This window comes from Sciurus carolinensis, chromosome 9, assembly GCF_902686445.1.
Source record: "Sciurus carolinensis chromosome 9, mSciCar1.2, whole genome shotgun sequence".
Taxonomy (NCBI): domain Eukaryota; kingdom Metazoa; phylum Chordata; class Mammalia; order Rodentia; family Sciuridae; genus Sciurus; species Sciurus carolinensis.
Window position 1 is genome coordinate 22,031,395 of NC_062221.1, and position 21,678 is coordinate 22,053,072.

Consider the following 21,678-nt stretch of genomic DNA (forward strand, 5'->3'; position numbering starts at 1 on the left):
ACACAACCCCTGGATCTCCTGGGCCTCCGGCACAATCCCAGCGGACCCCTGAGCATCACTCTCCTCCCTTTTCCGAACCCCCAGGTGTGTCTACTCACTTTTCCTGCTCAGGAGAGAGGCGGGAGGGCAGGCCTGCTTCAGGTCAAGGGTCTTGGGACAAGCTGCGGCCTGCTCCTCTAGCAAGAGTGGCTTCTCAGGGAAGGCTGGTGGATCTTATGTCATGGGCCCATCTAAAACGCATCGAGAGGGTCTCCTTGGAAACCAGCATCCAGGGTGCAAAGGAGGACATCGCACTATTTGTGGTGCCTTTCACCTCTTCTTGGCCTGGGGCCGGGGTGAGGAGAGGTCTGAGCAGGGCAGCTCCTCTGTTTTGATCTGTTTCACGCATGGTGAACTCTGATTTCAGAAAGATTTGGTGGCTGACATGCTTGAAAACACTGCAGCAGAGCAGGAGTCGACATTTCTGGTAAAGTGCCGCAAAGAGCGCTGGGTAGTAAATATTTCAGGCTTGCCCACCCCGAGGTCTCTCAAACTATTCAGCAATGCTTTGGTGGCAGGAAGTTTCCCCTGACAGTAGAGAAACAAATGGTCTAGATGTGTTCCCACAAAACATTTGGGCACAAACAGGCTGGGAACCAAGTTCAGCCCACAGGTAGTAGTTTACCAGCCACTAGACTAAACAGCTCTCAAGATCGGCCAGGTCCACTGCCCCTGTTGGCACCCAGAGCCAAATCCCAAGGGCGAGGGGTCCACCCGGCTGCATTAATGTGGCCAGTCCTGGATTACAGGGGGAGACTCTCCTTCTTCCCCATGTGACTCTTTTTTTTTTTTTTTAAGGTCTCCCTGGATTCTCTCTCCTCATACTCTGTGAGTGTCAGATCTGCATCTTAGAAACATACAGAACAAGCCCAGCAGCCCATAGCGATAATGGCCGTCACACGGCTCAGAGTTTTGGGTTTTGTTTGATTCTTTTTGCAGTACTTGTGGCCCTAGGCATGCTCAGCAAGTGTTCTACCTCTGATCTATACTCGTAGTCCTTCTGTTTTTTTTCTTTTGAGACCAGGTCTTGCCAAGTTGCCCAGGTTGGCCCCGAACCTGTGGTCCTCTTGCCTCAGCCTCCCCTGCGTTCAGGACAGGTGTGCGCCACTGCTCCCAGCAAGTCTTTGCTTTCTTTGCTTCACTCCCTTCTCACCTCCTTATGAAATGAGACTTCAGACCTTTGGGGAGCAGCCTGCAGGGGAATGGTGCCCTTGGGGTGGCCTCCTTGGGAAGAAGACAGGATCCTAGTACAGACTGAAATCAGAAACATGTGATCAAGAGGACCAGGGACTTGTCCCTACAAACCCTTCCAAATGCTGACTAGCTGACTTCTTTGAAGTGCAAGTAAAGCTTTGTGTTTTACCCCCATATGAGTCATTCTCCTTGTTTTGGAGCCCCCCCTTTTTAGTGTTGCATTATAATTACACATAATAGTGGGATTCATTATGCCCGATCATACATGCAGATAACATAATTTTCTCATTCTCATTCCCCAGTATTTCCCCTTTCCCTCCCATCCTTCCTACCTCCCTCCTAATCCCCTTCCTCTACTCTGCTGGTCTTCCTTCTATTTTTGTGTGATCTACCCCCTGCCCACCTTTTTTTATTATATATATTTCTCAGGATTTTTTTTTTAATTTGTTTGTCCCACCCCCTAGCTTCCACATTATAGAGTAAACATTTAACTGTTGACTTTCTGAGTCTGGCTTATTTCACTTAGCATGCTGTTCTCTGATTCCATGCATTTACCTGCAAATGACGCAATTTCATTTTTTATGGCTCAGTTAAATTCCCTTCTGTATATCTGCCACATTTTCTTTCTCCATTGATGGCTACCTAGGCTGATTCCATACTTGGCTCTTGTGAATGGTGCTGGTAAAAACATTGGGATGCATGTATCACTCAGATGCGCTGATTTGGGTTCTTTGGGATAAATGCCAAGGAGTGAGATGGCTGGCTCAGAGGGTGCTTCCTTTCCCAGTCTCTGAGGAACTGGAGCCCCTTCTTAGAGCCTTGGGTCTGGTTGTGAATTCACACCTGAGACTTTCATTGATAAGCCTGCAAGCTGGGTCGCGACTCTCACCCCATTCGCTGACAACAGGCACACAGTAGCTCAGGCTTAGGGCAGGGCCAGTCTAGCTGCTCTGCCCTGGGGACTCTGCAGCCACGTGTCCCCATCTTGTCTAGCAGGATATCATGACAGGCTTTGTCAACAGGCTTCCTCCTGTCAATAAACACCGTGTTATGGCTTCCTGCTGGTTCAGGAGCCCCACGAACAGAGGAAATGGAAGCAGGTGGGTGGGGTGTACAAATGGCTTTTGATGAACTCACTTTGGTTCAGCTAACAGCTTTGTATTTTCTTCAAAGAGCTCCTCGTCAGCCTCAGGAATAAATGTGTGAACAGTAAGTTCTGCCTCATACTCAATGGGGGCGGGTGCTAATTAAGTGCACATTTCTTTGAATATTAAAATTAAATGGCCCCGAGTCACCATCCTGCCTGCTTAGGTATGCCTTCCTTCCCTGCTCTCCACTGAAGAAATGACTCGGGTGAGGAGCTGAGCTGGGTGATGCCCAGGGGGAGAGTTTGTGTGCACTGGCAAGTGGGGTGAGGAGGCAAGTCGGGGAACCCCTGCCCAGCAACATGTCACCCAGACTTCTTGGGCAGTGCACAACAGGCTCACCCACTCATGGCCAGTTCATCCGTCACTCAGCCTCCTCAATACCAGTAGGCATTTTCCCAGGGACCAGTCCCCACTGCTGGTGTCAGGGTGGTAGGGCAGAAAGGAGAATCCACTCTCAGCCTCTGATCTAGTTGTGGAAACCTAGTCTTGAGAGCAGAGTGGAGACGCTCATCCTTCTACGCTGGAAGAGCTCACTCTTTCGCTGCACAGTTGCAAACTCTTCCAGGCACATCACTTGACCTGTGATTCCTCTATTATAATCCATCTATTGCTGGACACCAGCTCTAATCTTACTTGTCTCTTATTTGCAGACCCACTTCCCAACTTCTTATAAGCCTGGGTGACACTGCCTGTCTCCAGGATTCTGCCATCTCCCTTATCTATCTGAGTTTCTCAGAGTTCCTCATTTTTTTTGGATGAAAATTGGTATTATGGTAGGATCACTACAGGTGAGGTTAAAACATATGAACTTTTTAAATATGATATATTGTATTTTTAATATTTAATTGTATTTTTATATTTAATTTTAATTGTATTTTTAATTGATGCATGTTTATAGGGTATAGTATGACATTTTAGTAGACATATACAATGTGCAATTATCAGATCAGAATAATTAGCATATGTATCTTCTCAGACATTTTTTATTTCTCTGTCTTGGGGATATTCAAATCGTAGCTACTAGCTATTTGGAAATATTCAATTAATTGTTGTCAGTCATAGTTATCCAACTTTACTCATTATCTTTAATTGTCATAAGAATATTTCAAGTATCATTATATCTATTTTGAAAATGACAGTACTGAGGTTCAGAAAGGCCCCTGACTAGTAAGCAGTAAAACCAAGATTTGAACTGGTATGTCTAGTTTCAAAGGGTAAATTTTTTCCATTGTCCCACAGGGTTCCTCAGGCTATAAACCTTGACCGATTTTTCTGCTGGTACTAATTATATTCTCCTAGTTTCTCAAGAGGAGATTCAGAATGCATTTGCTCATAGAAATTATTTTATAAATGGGCTTAGTTTAGTTGGAATAGACTTCATTAATAGGAGGCATTATGGATTGATAGGGCTTGTAGACTCCACTGGGAACCTGATCACTTTTGATTTGCAAACAACCCAAGTTACAAATGATTTGAGATATCTAATCATGACAGAGTTCTAGACAGTCTGTTCCAAGCCTGCTAGTGGGTGTTGCCAGTTTCCGGAAGAACTGTGGAGTTGCTGAATTTAGGAGGATGAATAGATCCTTCAGAGTGAAGCATTCTGAAAGAGGGTTCCAAGAGTTGCGCTGATAGCCCAGGGGCTTAGCACCTGGGCCACAGCTTCCATGGAACTTTCCAGAGACATCACCGCCTGTCTCTGTTGCTTTATGCATCTGGATATGGGCTTGCTAATCTTCCTCCCCACCTTACCCTACTCATCCAACAGGCTCCCCAGTGACAGCCATGCCCTAGATTGGGAGGTAATGGGTGGCTTGCAAGAACTATGACTTGAAGGAGGATTTGATGTTGCCCTCCTGTGTCCTGGTAGGATCTTCTCTTTGCTCTGCATAATGACAGAATGATCAGTCAAAGGAAGCCCACTAGACACCTTCGTATGTTGCTTGGTCTTCCTGAGACCCTCTTTCTGCCCCACTCCCGACCTCTGTGCAGAGATCTGTTATTATACCTACAACAACCTTCCAACCAGCCTCAGCCTGACCAGTTGAGGGGTAGGAAGGAGCTTGGAACAATGGAATGGCCATCCCTTGGTCTTGGTCTGCCCCAAACCTGCCTCATCTCTGGGGGTCCCCTGCTAGGGAAGCAAACTTTCCTGACCCAGAGTCTCTTGTATTTCCAAACCCATGGAAAGGTCCAGAAATTAGAACTGAAATTCTGCATATTTAAATTGTGGGATGAATCAGAGGGTTGACTCACGTGCCTCTGGGGTGGGGCTGGGGGGAGCCAGAGGAGGGGAGAGGTCTCGGCCTGTTTCTAGTTAGCATTTCACAGTCCTGTGAAAACGGGCCGGGCTGGGCCTCTGCAATCCTGAAGGAAAAAGAATGTGCTCTGATGCACTTGATTCTTCCAGAACATTGCTTCAGGGAAGATGAGAAGCAGACTGACATCCAGCTAACGAAGGCCATTCCAAGACGGAGGTGGGCAGCCTTGGGCGGCCAGATGGACTCTGGAAGAGGGTCTCTGTGGTAGGCTGGAAAGGGCAGGCATTTCTATGGCCTCACCACTGGATTTGACACAGTGGGAAGGCTAGAGCAAGCAGCCTCTGCAGGGGATGGGTGGCGGGTGGACAGTGCCCTTCAATAACTTACCGGGAGACTCTCTAGGTATGGAGCGTGGAAAGGGCGAGGTTGCAGTTTTCTCCTTAAAGGGGCTCAAGCTCCTGAAGAAAGAGAACTCCACTCCAGAGAGAACGTGGGGGAATAGAACCCAGAGAGCCAAGCCCCCACCCCATTCTGTCTGCCAGATCCTGCACTCACCAGGGCCACCCACTGCAGAGGGTCCCAGGCTTGAGTTCTTGGGAAAAAACACTGGATGACTCTGACGCAAACACCAGTCCCCACACAAAGCAGGGATCAGCCGGTCCTGTTAGTACAGCTCCTACTGGCTGCCTGGTCCTGCTTCTGGCTCCAGGATGCAAAGTCTCCCCAGCCTGGGGACAGCCAGCTGCTACTTCCCTGAGGACAGACAGGGGCGGGAAGCTTTGCCCTCCCAGGCTACATTTCACTGCTTCTTTGCACAAGTGTCAGAGCTTGCTCTAGGGTAGGTTTGGGCCCCATTCAGGCTTGGCAGATCTCAAATCAATATGGAATGCAGAATAGTGAAGAGGAACTCAGTAGACTTGGATGTAACTGGGGCCAACTGATTATTTTTAAAAACACACTTTTTTTTTTTTTTTTTTTTAACAAACACAGTGGCTGACACGTAATCTGACATTTTAAAGTTAACAATAACAGTTAAACGATCCCCAGAGTGTTTTGCCTCCCGGACAACTTCATTAGGTAAAACACGATGGGGATTTTTGTGGCATTGGTGCACCACACAACGTGCCCCGTGAAGACTTCATAAGACGGTCAACATTTTTATGATATTTGATGATTGTTAAACATCCCACAAAAAATGCTTTCGCCAGCCAAGTCAGCAACAGTGTGCTAATAAATGTGAATTTAGTAAAATAAAGAGAGTCAGCAAAATCAAGAACTAGCACTCTTAAACACTTTATTCTCTGGCCCTGTGTTTACCTAGGAGGGTTTCTGTGTCCCCACGCCCCTTACTACAGCCTGGTCTTGTGCATCTTATGCACACCGCTCTGGCCTCTGCACAACCACGGACCACCCCCTACACCCCACCCCTCCTACCTCACACCAGCACAGGGGAGTCCCTCCTTCCACGTGGAGACCTGAAAACTGGTCTTAATCCCTCCATGTCTTCACCGCACTGTGACCTCATGATCTTCACCCTTCTGGGGTTTTCCTTGGGATACAGTTCAGGTTCCTTCCCAGAATGCATCAGCTCTCCATGAGCAGCCAGCCTCACCCTGGCTACATTTGCCCACCCACCATAATGAACTTCAATCTGAGTCATGGAGTATGCTGGACCCCCCTCTGAGCCCCTCTGCATGTGGCTGCCTTCGTCCTCGGTGCCCCTCACACCTTTATCTTCTGTCTGTGCCTGTAGATTTTTCTCAGTTCAGAGGCCCCTCTCTCTAGGAATTTTTCCCAAGCCTTCTCCCCACAACCCTGGGTTTGACGTCTCTCCCATCTGTTCCTGGGCACTGTGTCTCAGCACATGCCAGGCAATAATTTTTTCAATTGGGGTAAAATACACATAACATAAAATGTACCATTTAACCACTTTAAGCATGTATTTCAGTGGCATTAAGTACATTCTTGTTGTGCAAACCATCGCCATTTTTCCCAGTCCAAACTTCCGTGCCCATAAAACACTACCTCTTTGTTCCCTTTTCTCCAACCCTGGTGACCATTCCACTTTCTGCTTCTATGAATTTGACCACATTAGAGACCTCCCATGGATGCAGTCATACAGTGTTGTCTTTTTGTGGTCAGGCTTATTATCCCTTCCCATGATGTCCTCTTGGCCCATCCATACTGTAGCAGAGGTTGAATGATATTCATTGTATGGACCACATTTAGTTCATCCATTCATTCCTCAATGGACATTTGGGGTATCTCTACATTTTGATTCTCATAAAAAATGGTGCTGTGGATATGGGGACACAAAGGTCTGTTCCAGTCTGCTTTCAGGTATCCTGGGTGTATCCAGAAGTTGAGTTACTGGATCATATGGCAATTCTACTTTGAGTTTTTAAAGGAACTAACATTCTGGTTTCCACAGTGGCTGTACCGTTTTACATTCCCACCGGCAGTGCACAAGGGTTTCAGTGTCTGTGCATCCTGGCCCACGTTTCTTGCTTTCCATTTGTTTTAGAATAGCTATCCTGTTGTATATGAAGTGTTCTCATTGTGGTTTGGGTCTGATCAAGCAATACTGTGATTGTCTGCTTTCCCACATTTTTATTGGTGCAGTATAATTATACATAATGGTGGGATTCATTGTTAGATTGTTGTTCATGCACATGATATAATGACAGAATTTGGTCAATATCATTCCCGGGTATTTCTACTTACCCTCCCCACCCCCGTGCCCCGTCTCTTCTACTCTACTGATCTCCCTTCAATTTACATGAGATCCACCCCCCAACACACACACACACACACACACACACACACACACACACACACACCTTTCTTTTCCTGTTTCCTCTCTCATAATAAAGAAAACAGGACCCGTTCTAAGTTTGGCTTATTTCACTTAACATAATGTTCTTCAGATCCATTAATTTTCTGCAAATGACATAATTTCATGTTTCTTCATGACTGCATAAGACTCCATTGTGCATGTATACCACATTTTCTTTATCCATTCATCCATTAATGGACACCTTTACCAGTTTCATACTTTGGCTATTGTGAATTGTGCTGCTATAAACATGAATGTGCATGTATTGCAATAGTGTTCTGACTAATTCTTTAGGATAAATACTGAGGCGTAGTATAGCTGGGTCATATGGTGGTTCCATTTCTAGACTTTTAAGGAGCCTCCATACTGATTTCCGTAGTGTTTGTACGAATTTATAATCCCACCAACCATGTAAAAAAAAGTGTTTTTCTCCACATCCTCTCCAGCATTTATTATTATTTGCATTCTTGATGGTTGCCATTCTAACTGGAATGAGATGAAATCTCAGTGTAGTTTTAATTTGCATTTTCCTAATTCCTAAGGATGTTGAACACTTTTCATATGTGTGTTGGTCATTTGTATTTCTTCTTTTGAGAAATGTCTGTTTAGTGCACTTACCCATTTATTAACTGGGGTTGGGGTTCTTTTTGGTGTTTTTTTTAAATTCTTTTTTTATTGTTGAAGTAAGAAACTGTTTGATTTTAGCGTCTATAAGGTAGTTTGTCTAACAAATGTTCATTGTAAGATTTTCTTTTTAAATTGAAAGCAGGGACAGGAGCAGAGGTTTGTACACTGATGTTCATGGCAGCATTATGCACAGAAGAGGAAGCAACCCAATCAACCATCAGTAGACAAAATGTGTTTCACTTGTACAGTGAAATATTGGCCTCAAAAAGGAAGGAAATCTGATACATACTACAACATGGATGAACCTTGAAAAATTATGCTTAAGTAAAATTAACCAGTCATGAAAGAACAAATACTGTATGATTCCACTTATATGAGATTCCAAGCATAGACTAATTTAGAGAGACAAAGAACAGAATGATGGTTTTCAGACGCCAGGGGAAAGAGGAAATAAGGAATTTATGTTTAATGGGTATGGAAATAAAGTTTGAGAAAATGAGAAAAGTTCTGGAGATGGGTGCTGCATAGCACTGTGAATGTGTTTGATATCTCTGAGCCATATACTTGAAAATGGTAAATTTTATGTGTATTCTATCACACCTCCCCACCCCCCGCTGTCCCCACCAAAGGAGAGGCCTAATGGAGACTGGCCTCTTTCTTTAACACTGTTCTGGTTTAATTCAGTAAGTTGTTAGTCCTTTAACTCAGTGTTGTTCTGCTCAGATTCATCCTTGTCCCTGTGGCTGATAGGTGACTACCAGGTCTTGCTTGCGGTGCACTGTGGGTAAATATTTGCTGAATGAATGAATGAATAAGTGCCTCATTTGTTGGTGTCCATAGCTCAGTTCTGTGCAGGACTGTTTCAAAGCTCCAGTCTCTTTATGGTTCTTCCTTCCTCCTCCTCTTGGATCTTCTGTCATCTGTTCTTGTTATCTGGCAGGGTGCTCAACTGCAGCATCAGCACCTGGGAATTGTTAGAAATGCAAAATCTCAGCCCACCCAGACTTAGGGGATCAGCCACTCTGAGGGGGGAGCCCCACAGTCTGAGTTTTAACGAGCCCTCAGGGTAAATCTGGTGCCTGCTGGGATTAGGGAACTGCAGTTGTAATAAGCCATTGGTACCGAGCAACATATCTGTCTGTTTCTATCTACCCTTCCATCACTTTTTGAGTTCTTTATAGATTCTGGATATTAATCCTCTGTCAGAAGAGTAGCCAGCAAAGATTTTCTCCCATTCTGTAGTTTCTCTCTTTACAGTCTTATTTCCTTTGCTCTGCAGAAGCTCTTTAACTTGATGCCATTCATTTTTTTAACTTTTGGTATTATTTCCTGAACCTCAGGGGTCCTATTGAGAAAGTCATGGCCAGTACCTAAAAGCTGGAGTGTTGACCCTATGTTTTATTCTAGGAGTGGCATAGTTTCTGGTCTACTTCTGAAGTCTTTGGTCCCTTTTGAGTTGATTTGTGTGCAGGGTGAGAGATAGGAGTCTGGTTTCATTCTTCTACATATGGACAACCAGTTGTCCCAGCACCATTTGTTAAAAGAGCTGTCTTTTCTCCATTGTATGTTTTTGGCACCTTTGTCAAAGATCAGGTGACTGTATCTGTGTGGGTTTGTCTCTCTGTCTTCTATTCTGTACTTTTGATTTATACATGTTTTTGTGTGGGTATCGTGCAGTTTTTGTTACTAAAGCTCCATAGTATAATTTTAAGTCAGGTATTGTGATGCCTCCAGCATTGTTTTTTTGGCTTAAAATTGTTTTGGCTATCCTGGGTCTTTTATTCTTCCAAGTGAATTTTAGGACTATTTTTTCTAGTTCTGTGAATAATGTCATTGGTATTTTGATGGGGATTGCATTCAATCTATATGTTGCTTTTCATAATATGGCCATTATAACAATATCAATTTTTCCTATCCATGAACATGGGAAGTCTTTCCATCTTCTTGTATCTTCCATTTCTTCATTATAGAGGTCTTTCACCTTTTTGATTAGATTTATTCCTAGGTATTTTTTAGCTTATTGTAAATAGAATTGTTTTCCTGATTTCTTTCTGAGTAGATTCATTATTGGTATATAGGAAAGCTACTGATTTTTGTATGTTGATTCTGTAACCTGCTACTTTACTTAATTTGTTTATTAGTTCTAGCATTATTCTGATGGAGTTTGTGGGTCTTCTTTAGGATCATATCATCTGCAAACAGTGATAATTTGATTTTTTTCCTTTTCTATTATTGTCTCCTGTTGTTTTTTTAAGATCTACATACCACAGTAAACTGAAAAGTTTGTAGGGAGAGTGCCTGTGCCTCTCCCTCACCTCCACATCTTTCGCTCAAGCAGAGGGTTCATCCAATCACAGGCAAAACAACCGAGTGACTGAAGAATGAATGAATCTTTGTCCAGGTGTTTTCTCAGGATTCAGCACTGTGAAGCAGGTATCATCCATATTGCAGTTGAGGGGACAGCTGCTTGGACCTAGGCACCATCTTTCAGGGACTGAGCTGAGATTCAGGGCCAATTCTTTGCATCTCTCTCTCAGGATTCTCATTTGTGTTAGTCACCTTTTCATCACTGTGACCAAACTACAAGCACAGCTTAGAGAAGGAAAAGTTTATTTTGGTTTCAGGGGTTCAGTTCATGGTTGGCAGACTCCACTGCTGTGGGCCTGAGATGAAACAGAACATCATGACAGAAGGGTCTGCTGGAGAAAACTGCTTAGCTATGGCAGCTGGGAAGCAGAAAGAGAAAGAGAAAGGAGCCAGGGAATTATATATAACCCCAAAGGTACACCCCAAGTGACTTGCTTCCTCCAGCCACACTCCACCTACCTACAGTTAACCACCTATTCCATTCAAATTAGAATTACCGACAAGGTTATAGCTATCACAAACTGATCACTTTGCCTCCTGTATTAATACAGGAGCCTTAAACTACTCTTGAATATAACTTAGATCCGGTCCTGGTCCCATTAGCCTCTGAGGCACCATGCCACAGAAAGCCATTGTCACTATCACACTAAGAATGGCTCAGCCAAGTGACACTTGCAAATGACAACAGCCTGAGGTTTTAGGGAACTCTGACTTTGCTCATTTCTGCATTTGAAATATACCTGAAAAATTTTTTTGAACATTTGGAGAGAAATACCCATTTAAAAACTAGGCAGCAGCCCTTTCATTTATGAACCCAGAGTATGTGTTGACTCTTGAGAAGTGCATTTCATTGATTTGGTCAAAGCTGGTGCAGTGAAGTGAGCAGAGAAGGGTGCATGCCAGTTTATCTGAGTGGCCATGCAGCTGTATTGGGTCATTTGGTTATGCTGGGTCAGGTGGGTTTGTGTAAGCATCAGAACCCTTCCCAGGCCAGGCGTATACACTTTTGGTGTTGAGAAGGACATAGGGGCCATCACTCATTGTAAGGACTAGTGCAACCTGTGGTGAGAAATTGCTCATCCCCTTGGGCCAGCAGCCCGGGGGTGCCTGTGAGACTGCTGCACTGAGGACAGCCAGTGAGAGTGAGCCTCCTCTGCCCCACTGACTCAACAGCAGCCTCCCACCTTCTGCTTTGCTCAGCCTTTCCCTAGAACCTTCTAAGGTCTTTCAAAGTCAAGGTCACTGGCATATGGAGTCACAGATTCAAGACCAGAACCCGGATCCCAGGCTCCCTTTGCAGCCCTTCCAACTTCTCTTGGCCTCACTTGCCCGCAGCCACCAGGACTTCCCCTTGGGGATCTGCCGGCACCATTCCCAGATCTGGGTGTTGGATGCCAGTCAGTGTTAATGGAAGGATTCCTGAGTGGGGTGGGGGTGGGTCAGACAGCCCTGGGGCTCTGTCTCAGCAAAAGCATTTTATAATCATGTGCTTCTAGACTAAAGTGTTCTGAGAATGGGAACCTTGAAGCATTGCTAGCCACCCCAGCCTTCCTTCAGGAGCACAGGTAAAGACACCAGGCTTGCTGACTGACCCACATTTCCACTTCACATGCCCAGGCCTCTTTCTGGAACCATAGCCTTCTAGTTCTTAATGGCCACCTGATGCGGTCTCCCTATCCAGCTACCTTATGGTCTGCTCCAAGGGAAACTAAGGCTCAAAGAGGTTTAGAAATATGCTGAAGATCACCTGGATGCCTAGGGATAAATCAATTTCTTAACTCCCTATGCTATGTATTTATTGCCCCAAATTATTATTATCTTATTGCCTCAAATTTCTTACTACTGCTGCCAACAGCCAGCCCTCTTCTAGGACACCTCTGCCTTAGAGGAAGTAGGTATAAGGTTCCAGGTACCTTCAAAGGTCAGAGAGCTCTTATGTTTGAATGTGACCAGGGATGAGGAATTCTCTGCAAGCCTTTTGCTTCCATCCCTGAAAAATGTGTGCTCTGCATTTTCAAAGCTGCCTTGCAGACTTGATTTCAGTGTGGACTTTAAGTCAGATACCTGCAGAATCAAATCCCAGCTCTGCCCCAAACCAGCTACCTTAGGTAGGTCAAGAGCTTCTGTGAGCAGGAGACGATGTGAGCACATAGACTCAGGAAAGTGTCTGGCCCAGCTAATCCAGGGAGGTTTAAAAATTGTGGTGCTAGAACTTGAGTTTCTACAGTAAAGTCTCTATATGGGAGAAGGGCTCAGCACTGCACAGGGAAGAGGAGGTGATGAGCAGAGGAAGTCAGCCCACACCTTGGCAGGCCTCGGGCAAATGCCAGAAAGAAGGACAATGGAAATGGCCCAAGAAATGAACGAGACATTGTAATATTGGAAGCATGTTTGTTTATGAAAAACTTTTTACAGTATTTTTTTTGCTTGTTTAAAAAATTATCATGTGTTTATTGTAGAAAAGTGAGAAAATAAACAGAGGCAGACCAAACAGTTCGATTCATCCCCTCACATAAAATACAGCACATGATCTTCCAAAAGTTTTGACTACATATTCAGGTAGTGCACACGAGTTTTATAAATTAGGGATCAAATTGTTCTCCACACTACTAGTAGTTAGTTTGGGGCCTAATGAGATGTTACAGTGTCTTTCCATGTTAATAAGCTATATCCTGCCTCTAATTCTAAGAGGCTGCTTCTTATTCCATCCTGTAGTTAGACCACTGTTTGAATTCTTCATTGGAAGGTGGGATAATGGGAATGCAATGGAGGAGGAAGGTGCAGAGGAACCCTGATCAATGTCTGGGGGCTGGCATCTTGCCAGGGCGCTCAGTTCCCTGCCTATAGATGGTGCGGGTTCTAGATGATCTTGACGGAGACAGAAGGCTTGACCTGCTTTGCTTTCCCTGGGGACAGCCCTGGATGCCCTTTAGGGACACCCCTATGCCAGCAGTTTTCAAGCATGTCTTGTATACCAGGTCTGAGGACAGGCAGTGGTGGAGCCTAGCTGGATGAGGTATGTGTGGGAGAGGGGAAGGGGCAGTAAAGAGGGAAGACTGCCACACACACTCCCCAGTCACAACATCTAGGACAGCCCTGAGCCCAAGAGAGTCCAATATGAAAGCAGATCTAGTCCACAGCCCTCAATTTTCTTCTCCCTGGGACTTTGAAGCCCTCCCAGCTCTAAGCCACACCCACTCCAGGAGTGCCATGAATGAAAATTAAACTGAATCCTGTAAATTTTATTCAGATCCATGATGTCAGTGATTTCCATTGGCCAGAATGGGGTAGGGATAAAAGGGTTCTTGTAGAAAGGAACCCCTTAAAATCCTCAAGGACTTGGAGAGACAATACTGATTGCTTAGTATGGGCCAAATTAAGAACAGAGGTACAGAAGCACTGGCCAACTTGACCAGGTCCACAGCCACAGGAACTGCAGTGCCCGGAGGCCACACCAGGGCCCTCCTACAGGGGCCTGGAGGTGCAGCCTAGCGCCTTTGGTGCAGCCTCAACTCCCCGATCTATACTTCAAGAAGTTGCACTTGAAGGTCTCAGAGTCCGTTTTGTTTAAGGAGGTCTGTGGTTCTTGGAATCTGCCCAGGTCTGGCAAGGTCACTTAATGTCTTTGGCAGTAGGTCCTCCAGTGTGACCTGATGCTGGGCTCATTAAGGAGTGAAAGCTCTGGAAGTCATGACCCAGGAGGGACACAATCCAGGCTGGAGGGGACCCTATCTTCTGTGGGACAGATGACCTTTGCTGAAGAGAACTCTGGGAACCCAGTGCCCCAGGTGCTACTGACCAACAAGCTAGGGCTTTGATCCTGGGTTCCCCTTTTCCAGGTGGGTGACCCTTTCCTTCAGGACTAAAGGCACTGACCAGGCTCAGCTCTCCGTCAGCGCCCATGGAGGAGGAAGCATGGACACCATGAGAAGCAGCTCTCTCCGCCTCCTGTAATGGGGCCCACATTCTACCTTTCCCTCACCTTTGTCTCTGGAATCTCTCCTGCCAGCTGAGCAGAAGGAGTGATCCTTGGGAACCGTGTTCTGTCTGCTAGCACAGCCTCTGGCGCTGGGCTGACTCTTCCCCAGCGTCATGGGAGAAGGGCCAGGATTAGAGGTCAGCTGATGGATCCAGGAGGTCAGCTGTGGTGACCAGGGCTTCTTGTTGCAGGGAACAGTAGCCGCTTCCAGACTGACCTCTGTCAGAAGCATTGGCAGGACCTGTCACCTACTAAGTGCCAGAGCACCCAGCAGGACCCCCAGAAGGAAACCAGCAGCATGTGGGGCCTGATGGTGATGGCCCAGCTGCTGGCCGGCATCGGGACGGTGCCCATTCAGCCTTTTGGGATCTCCTATGTGGACGACTTCGCAGAGCCCAACAACTCGCCCCTGTACATCTGTGAGTCGCGGGCTTGAGAGGGCTGTGGGGAGGGGTCAGGCCTGGACGGAGCACTTGTTGAGGCCCTGGGGACTGAAGTGAGGTCTGACCCACTCTGGCCAGAGCACAGCAAGTGAATGCAGCCTGTAGACCTGCATCAACAGCAGCTTTACTGCTGTCCAGCCTCGGGAATGGGCCGGGCACATACGTCCTCTGAGCTGTCCACTTAGAGGCAGGCTGGCCTCAAACAAGTGCATGGAAAGCAGATAGCAGATGACCATCTGCATACCAAGCCTTCCCTTGGGACAAGCCACAGCAAGCCTCCTGGAGACCCATAACCCAGACCAGACAGACATACCCACAGCCTCTGTGACCCCACCAGCTCCTGCCAGGGCGACCAGCACAGCACCTGCAGGGAGCTCCCCCCATCAACACACCCAGGCTGGCATTTTTAGAATGCTAAGGAGACCATTTTCCTTCCTGGCCAGCAGGTCTCTGGCAGTTGACTGGAGGAGAAACTCATTGGTTCTGTGCATCTTGGCATCTTGAGTGCTCTGGCCTTGTCAGTGGGAGATGAAATAGGTGTGGGCTTGTTAGGTCCAGAGGACAGATGGTGACATCTCAGGGATACCCCTGGGCTTGGAAGCCTGGGACTGCCAAACTCTCTGAGCCCCTTCAGACTCTTTTCTCTTGCTTCCATTTCCAGCCATCTTGTTTGCCATAGCTGTATTTGGACCAGCTTTTGGGTACCTGCTGGGCTCTGTCATGCTGCAGATCTTTGTGGACTATGGCAGGGTTGACACAGGTAAGCATGTACAGAGGACACCCAACTCATCACCTGTTCCGTGGAGCATCCCACCAACTTCCCGTGAATCAGGGCAGAGAATTAGGCTTTACCTCAGTTGTTCATGGCCACCGCACACATCCACTCCCAGCAGAGAGTCTGTGCCTCTGCTCCCCAGAGCCCCCACCAGATCCTGTGGGGAGCCAGCTGCCAAAGCAAACACACTTTCTGCCCTCAAGAAGGTTTCTGCCGTAGGAAACCTTGAAACCCAAGGCAGGACCCCAGGTGTTAGCACCTCACCTGCCCATTCTGGTGGTGGCATGAAAAAAACTTCTCAGATTCTTTGATTTTTCAGATATTGCTTGATTGTTTAAAAACAAAATATGTAATAAGAACCCTGAGGAAAAAAGAAACACTGCATAAGATATTCCTATAATGACTCATCCAGAAGAGTATGACATGATGTTTCACTGGTGGTGTCTAATCCTGGTTCCACCTATTCCTTGCTGAGTGATCTGGGCAAGTAATTCCACCTTGCTGTGCTTCAGTTTACTCATCTGTAAAATGGGGCCAATAATAGAAGTAGAGAGTTCTTCTAAAGATAAGAGCAAGTCTGATAGATACAAAAAGATCAGCAGGTGTGAGCTTGCATTCTTCCAAAAAACAAATGGTTTGGATTAAGTCACTGAGTATCATAGAATGAGAAAATATAGTCCAAAGACATGAACACAAGTACCAATTTAGCCATTCAGGAAGCCCGTCCCAGCATGAGTCCAGCAGGGCTTCTTGCCTCTGTGGCATGTCCTACCCCAGTCGACCTTCTGCAAGAGAGGGAAGGGTGGCAGTGTGGCAGAGAGACAAGCAGAGTGCTTTTCAAGTTCAAGGCAAGAGAGAGAGCTCCTGCATGAGACAAAAGGGGAGGGTTTTCTAGGGAGACGATGTCTGCATAGAGCCATGCCGGGTGGGACATTTGCACAGTAGTCATGAGTAGGAAGGCCTTCCCAGGTGGATGAACCCCCCAGTCACAACCAAGAGGGTGGACAGTGTGAGCAGTGTGGGGTGGTATGTGAAGTTCCCACTCGCCAAATGTGCTGGGAGGCAGGACCAAGTCAGACCCTCCAGAAGGAAGGACACCCCTGCAACATCAGTGCACAGCACACAGGGCAGGGCCTGCCCATCTCACAAAGAACTGGGTGAGTGCTAAGCCCACCCACACTGCAAAGCCTAGACTCCTCTCCCTGGAGGCTGTCAGACCACAGTGTCATCTGCCTACATATCAAATGGAAGTGTCTAACCTCTGCATCAAGCCATCTGTGCCCTCTGCTGATCTGGTTCTTGATACTTGGCTGTCCAAAGAGACCAGAAACTGAACTCCCCATCTACCCAGAAGAGTGCCCCGGGATGCCTGTCACTGTGTGACTGTGCATTCTGCCACCTTCTCCTTCAGAATCACTATGGCAGACTTCTTGATGTGGAGAACTGTGGCTGGAGCTTTTCCTCTGGGAACCAGGCAGGCCACACTGTTGATGGCTGCTTCCCTGGGCTCCTAAGCATTATGGGGTCTCCTTTCTTTAGGGAGTAATAAAGCTGGGATGTGGTGGAGTTCAATGGTTAAGATTTGTGTGACCTGGTCACCAGGAAGACTTAGGTTTGAAATTGACCATAAAATGATACTCACTGACTTTAACCTTGGACAAGGGACTTGATCTCTCAAACCCTCAGTTTCCTGATTGGTTAGAGGTGAATGGATGTAACTCCTCCTTCATAAACTTGCTCAGCAAACTCAGATGAAAAGCATCTAAGGATTAAACAGCTGGGTGTAAAATCAGGTGAGGGGAAGGGACTGCTCCCTTCAGCCTGGAGCTTTTCTGATGTTCAGCTTCGTGTGCATTGCCTTCAGTTCTCTGGCAAGAACAGAATGACCTGGAAAGAAAATGTGTCCTGACCCAGGTTCTAGCTCTGTCTCCAGTCTTGCCCTGTGGGAAGAAAGTCAATTAAACACCCAGAAGTTTCTTTTTCCAGTAAGGTGAGATTATGCATTCATTCAACAAGCACCTGTATTCTTTGGTTTCTCTTCAGCTGCAGTTAACTTGAGCCCAGGTGACCCTCGATGGATTGGAGCCTGGTGGCTGGGCCTGCTCATTTCTTCAGGCTTCTTGGTTCTCACCTCTTTCCCCTTTTTTTTCTTTCCTCGAACAATGCCCAGAGGAACAGAGGTAAGTTGGAGCCCACAGCTCTACCAATAGGAGTTTAAGAAAGAGAGGTAGGCATGGAAAATGAAACAGCTGAGAAGCAGCAGCAGGCTAAGCAAATTGAAACTGAAACAAGTTTAATATGTAGAGCTTCTTAGAGGCTTTGAGAGGTGGACTTGTACTGGTGGGTGTCCAGCCTCTTCATGTCCCCTTACCATGTTGGCATCTCAAAGATCATCAGGGTTCCAGGGTTTGGAAAACACTGAGTTCACTGAAATTGGACTAAAGAGTCAATAAAAGCTGAGTAGGTGACTTGGCCCAGTCATCTAATGGGCCACTGAGTCTGACCTTGGAGAACTGAGGAAGAGGGGTTCCTAGCACTGGAGTGCTTGAGGAGGGGCTGGGAGTGGGACCTATTTGGAGTAGGGTGACCTTGTGTGCATCTTCTGGTCATATGTGCTGGGGAAAGGAATCCAAGGAGGGTGACAACAGAAGACAGGAAGAGGAGACTGGGTGGAGGATGTGAGGCTGAGGGCCCAAAACTTGCTCTGATTCTGTCTGGGCACTGCAGTGACTGGGGGGCCACTTGAGTGGCACCGTGGCAGCTAGATTGAGGCTGGGGAGTTGGGAAGGAATGGAATCTGGAGATCTGAAGAGGTGCAGGTGAGAGATGGAGAATGTACTGAGCCAGGTAGTGGCTCTCAGAGAGCTGGGACAAGGGCAAGGCTAGACATTCCTGAAGGGGTCCTGAGAAGGATTCGGCAGAGATCTGGGTTGGAGAAGAAGGAGATTGTGTTCGTGCCCAGGTTTTGAGCCAGATGTGGAGCTCTGTGTTTGGCAATGAATGAAGCGTGTGAAATCTGGGCCCAGCTGTGGGAAGAGGGGTAGGAGAAGAGGATCTCGGCTTGTACTGGGAAAGAATGACAGAGGTCGGCAGCATGTCCTGATGGATTTAGGTTCACAGCGCAACTCTGCTGCTTATAAACTAGACAACTGATCTTAGGCAAGTTGCTGTGTAGCAGAGTTTCCTCTTCTTTAACGTACTCAAGATAATTAGACTACCTACCTGGAAGGAAGTGGCGAGGAGCCAGACATCGCAGTGGATGGGAGCACCTGTTACTGGTGATCGCTCCCTTGCAGGAGCCTAACCATGACAGAGCTCAGGGCCTGGCATCTGCACAGTGGTTCAGAGCTGGGGCCTCGGGCTGGGGCTGCTGCATTCAGAAGAGGCAGGCAAGATCATGGAGGTGGACGCCCAGAGGTTGCAGGTAAAGTGCAAGGATGGAGCCTTGAGCCCAGGAGGAAGCAGGGACCCCAGAAAGGAGACAAAGAGGGAGATCTGAAAACAGAATGCAGATCCCAGTGTCCTAGAAGCCAGCTGCCCCTGAAATCTGAGCATAGGGGAGAAGCGTAGCCAGGACATGTAGACAGCGGGTGGGATCCAGGAAGATACCTTTGGTATCAGTCATATAAAGTTAGATATGAAATTAATGCCCATAGGTATCAGGAGAGGGATTGGCACAGATGCATTCCAGCCACAACACCGGGCTCACTGAAGCCCATGGTGCTTGCTTCAAGAGCGCATGCTCTAGATACTTTCTCAGACACGTGCCAGCTTTGAACCACTGAGATCAGGGGTCACCGGCCCAGTGAAGGACTGTTAACGCTCACCCCTTTTGCTGCCTCCAGAGGTCTCCTGCCATAGTCGATGAGGCGAGGAAGATGGAAGAAGCCAAGTCTAGAGGCTCCCTGATGGATTTTGTTAAACGTAACTGACCAACCCTGTTGCCCTGGGCGGGCTGGCTCTGGGTGGTGGAGGAAGTGATCAGTGTGTTAGAAGGGACGTTAAAAGCAGGTGGTCTGTAACTGGTCCACCTCCCACATATACCTGCAGCTCAGAAGGTCTTCTGCCAGAGATTCTGGTGATCACTTCTCTGCAGTTACCAGCAGTCCCAAATTCAGGCAAAGTCAGTCCCTACTGTACCCTGTGGTCTGACCCCTGCGTCCTGTCCCTCTCCCTTCTTGTGGGTGGCAGTCATGGGCGGAGACAGTTTTCAGTGTTAATCCCACATTTCTTTTAGGCACAGCTGATTTCAGCCCTTGAGCATGATGTGTGGGAGCCCCAGTGGCTGTGTGCCCCTGGACTGGTCACTGCACATCTTGGTTCCTCAGAGCAGGGTGGTGGCTGGTCTTGAGGTCGCCTGGCCCCTGACGGCACTCTGCTTGCAGGGTTCCCCCGCATCTTCGTGAGGCTCCTGATGAACCCGCTCTTCATGCTGGTGGTCCTGGCCCAGTGCACCTTCTCCTCCGTCATCGCAGGACTCTCCACGTTCCTCAACAAGTTTCTGGAGAAGCAGTACGGCACTTCTGCGGCCTACGCCAACTTCCTCATTGGTTAGTCCAGAGGGAGCTGCAGGACTTGGGCTGCTCTGGCTGAGGGAGGGACCAGACCGGACACAGACAGGAGACAGGAGGACTTGCCCAGGAGAAAGAATTTTAAGGACATTTTTCCTGGTTGGCAATATAGAATGTTCTTGGCAGGTTTCTGGGACTCCCATTATTCCATTCAGGAGTGGGTGGAGGCTGGGGGCTGCCTTCCTCTCTATTAAGAGGTTGGAAGTCCAACAGCATCAGGGGCAGAGGAGAGGGGAGAGAGAGGAGAGAGAAGATGGAATTGAGGGTGGGGGGCAAACACAGTGCCTCCTGGGTTATTCCTTCTCCGGGAACTTGAATACATTTGTTTTGGTAAGAGAGTATGTGGCCCAGTGATCCTCAACCCCAGCTGTCCTTGAGATTCCTCTGGAGAGCTTTGCACGGTGTCGATCCTGAGCCCCACCCTGAATCACTGAAATCAGAACCGCCGGGGGTGGGGCCCAGCACCAGTGTTTTCACAGCTGAGGTTGAACATCACTGAGGTGGTCCCACCAAATGCTCAGAGAAATTACTGGGCCCAACTAACAGGTGAACTCGACCTTATGGATTTGGCAAGGTGGCCACAGCATGAGATTTGAAGGTGACTTCCCTGTACCCCCTGACCTCCTGTGACAATGGCCCCACCCCTCTGGCCTTCAGTCACTGGCTGGTAGATCAGGGGTCATCACCCTTGCCTTACAAACCCCATGTGGTCAGAGCGAGGATACAGTGAGGGCCCAGGTAGTGAAAGGTGCTTAATAAATGCACATCCCTTGGGCTCCAAAGGCTGTATTTTATTTTTGGCATGGACAGGAACTCCTTTACTAAAGATAACTCTGTAGATGTGCCTGGCAAGCAGTAAATGCTTAATTAATGTCAGCGATTGCTATTTTAATTTAACATGTCCAGAGTATCGGCCTGAAGCCTCGCACCCTTCCCAGTGGCCCAGCCCAAAGCTCCCAGGCCGTGCACACAGACCAGCTCTGCCTCTCCCCTGCAGGTGCCGTAAACCTCCCGGCGGCTGCCTTAGGGATGCTGTTTGGAGGAATCCTCATGAAGCGTTTCGTTTTCTCTCTGCAAACCATCCCCCGTGTGGCGGCCACCATAATCACCATCTCCATGATCCTCTGTGCCCCTCTCTTCTTCATGGGATGCTCCACGCCAACCGTGGCCGAGGTCTACCCCCCTAGGTAAGGGGAATAAAGTGTGCAGAGATATCTTTGCTAAAACCAGGGCCTGAATCTGACTGCCACATGCCTTCTTTCCTGCTTCCTCTACTCTCCTGTCTCCTGTTCACTTTCGATTTGATCTCTCCCGTGGTAACTTAGAAAATCAGGCCTTAAATATACGTTCCACTCTGAGACAAGATCAAAGGGTCCCAGTGGGCCACAGCAGTCAGGGTTAAGGTTCTGCTTTTTAAGAAGCACCCAAACTAATTAGT

At 47.5% G+C, this 21,678-nt stretch overlaps 1 protein-coding gene across 2 annotated transcripts in view; it reads left to right on the forward strand.

Moving 5' to 3' along the window:
• Positions 1–21,678, forward strand: part of Slco2a1 (solute carrier organic anion transporter family member 2A1) — an 82,266-nt gene that overhangs the window by 48,211 nt on the left and 12,377 nt on the right. For both annotated transcript variants that reach the window (XM_047564033.1, XM_047564034.1), the window contains exons 5-10: positions 14,643–14,870; positions 15,556–15,654; positions 17,713–17,849; positions 19,515–19,593; positions 20,055–20,219; positions 21,238–21,427. In XM_047564033.1, coding sequence (XP_047419989.1) covers positions 14,643–14,870; positions 15,556–15,654; positions 17,713–17,849; positions 19,515–19,593; positions 20,055–20,219; positions 21,238–21,427 — 898 coding nt within the window. The remainder of the gene's footprint in view (positions 1–14,642; positions 14,871–15,555; positions 15,655–17,712; positions 17,850–19,514; positions 19,594–20,054; positions 20,220–21,237; positions 21,428–21,678) is intronic.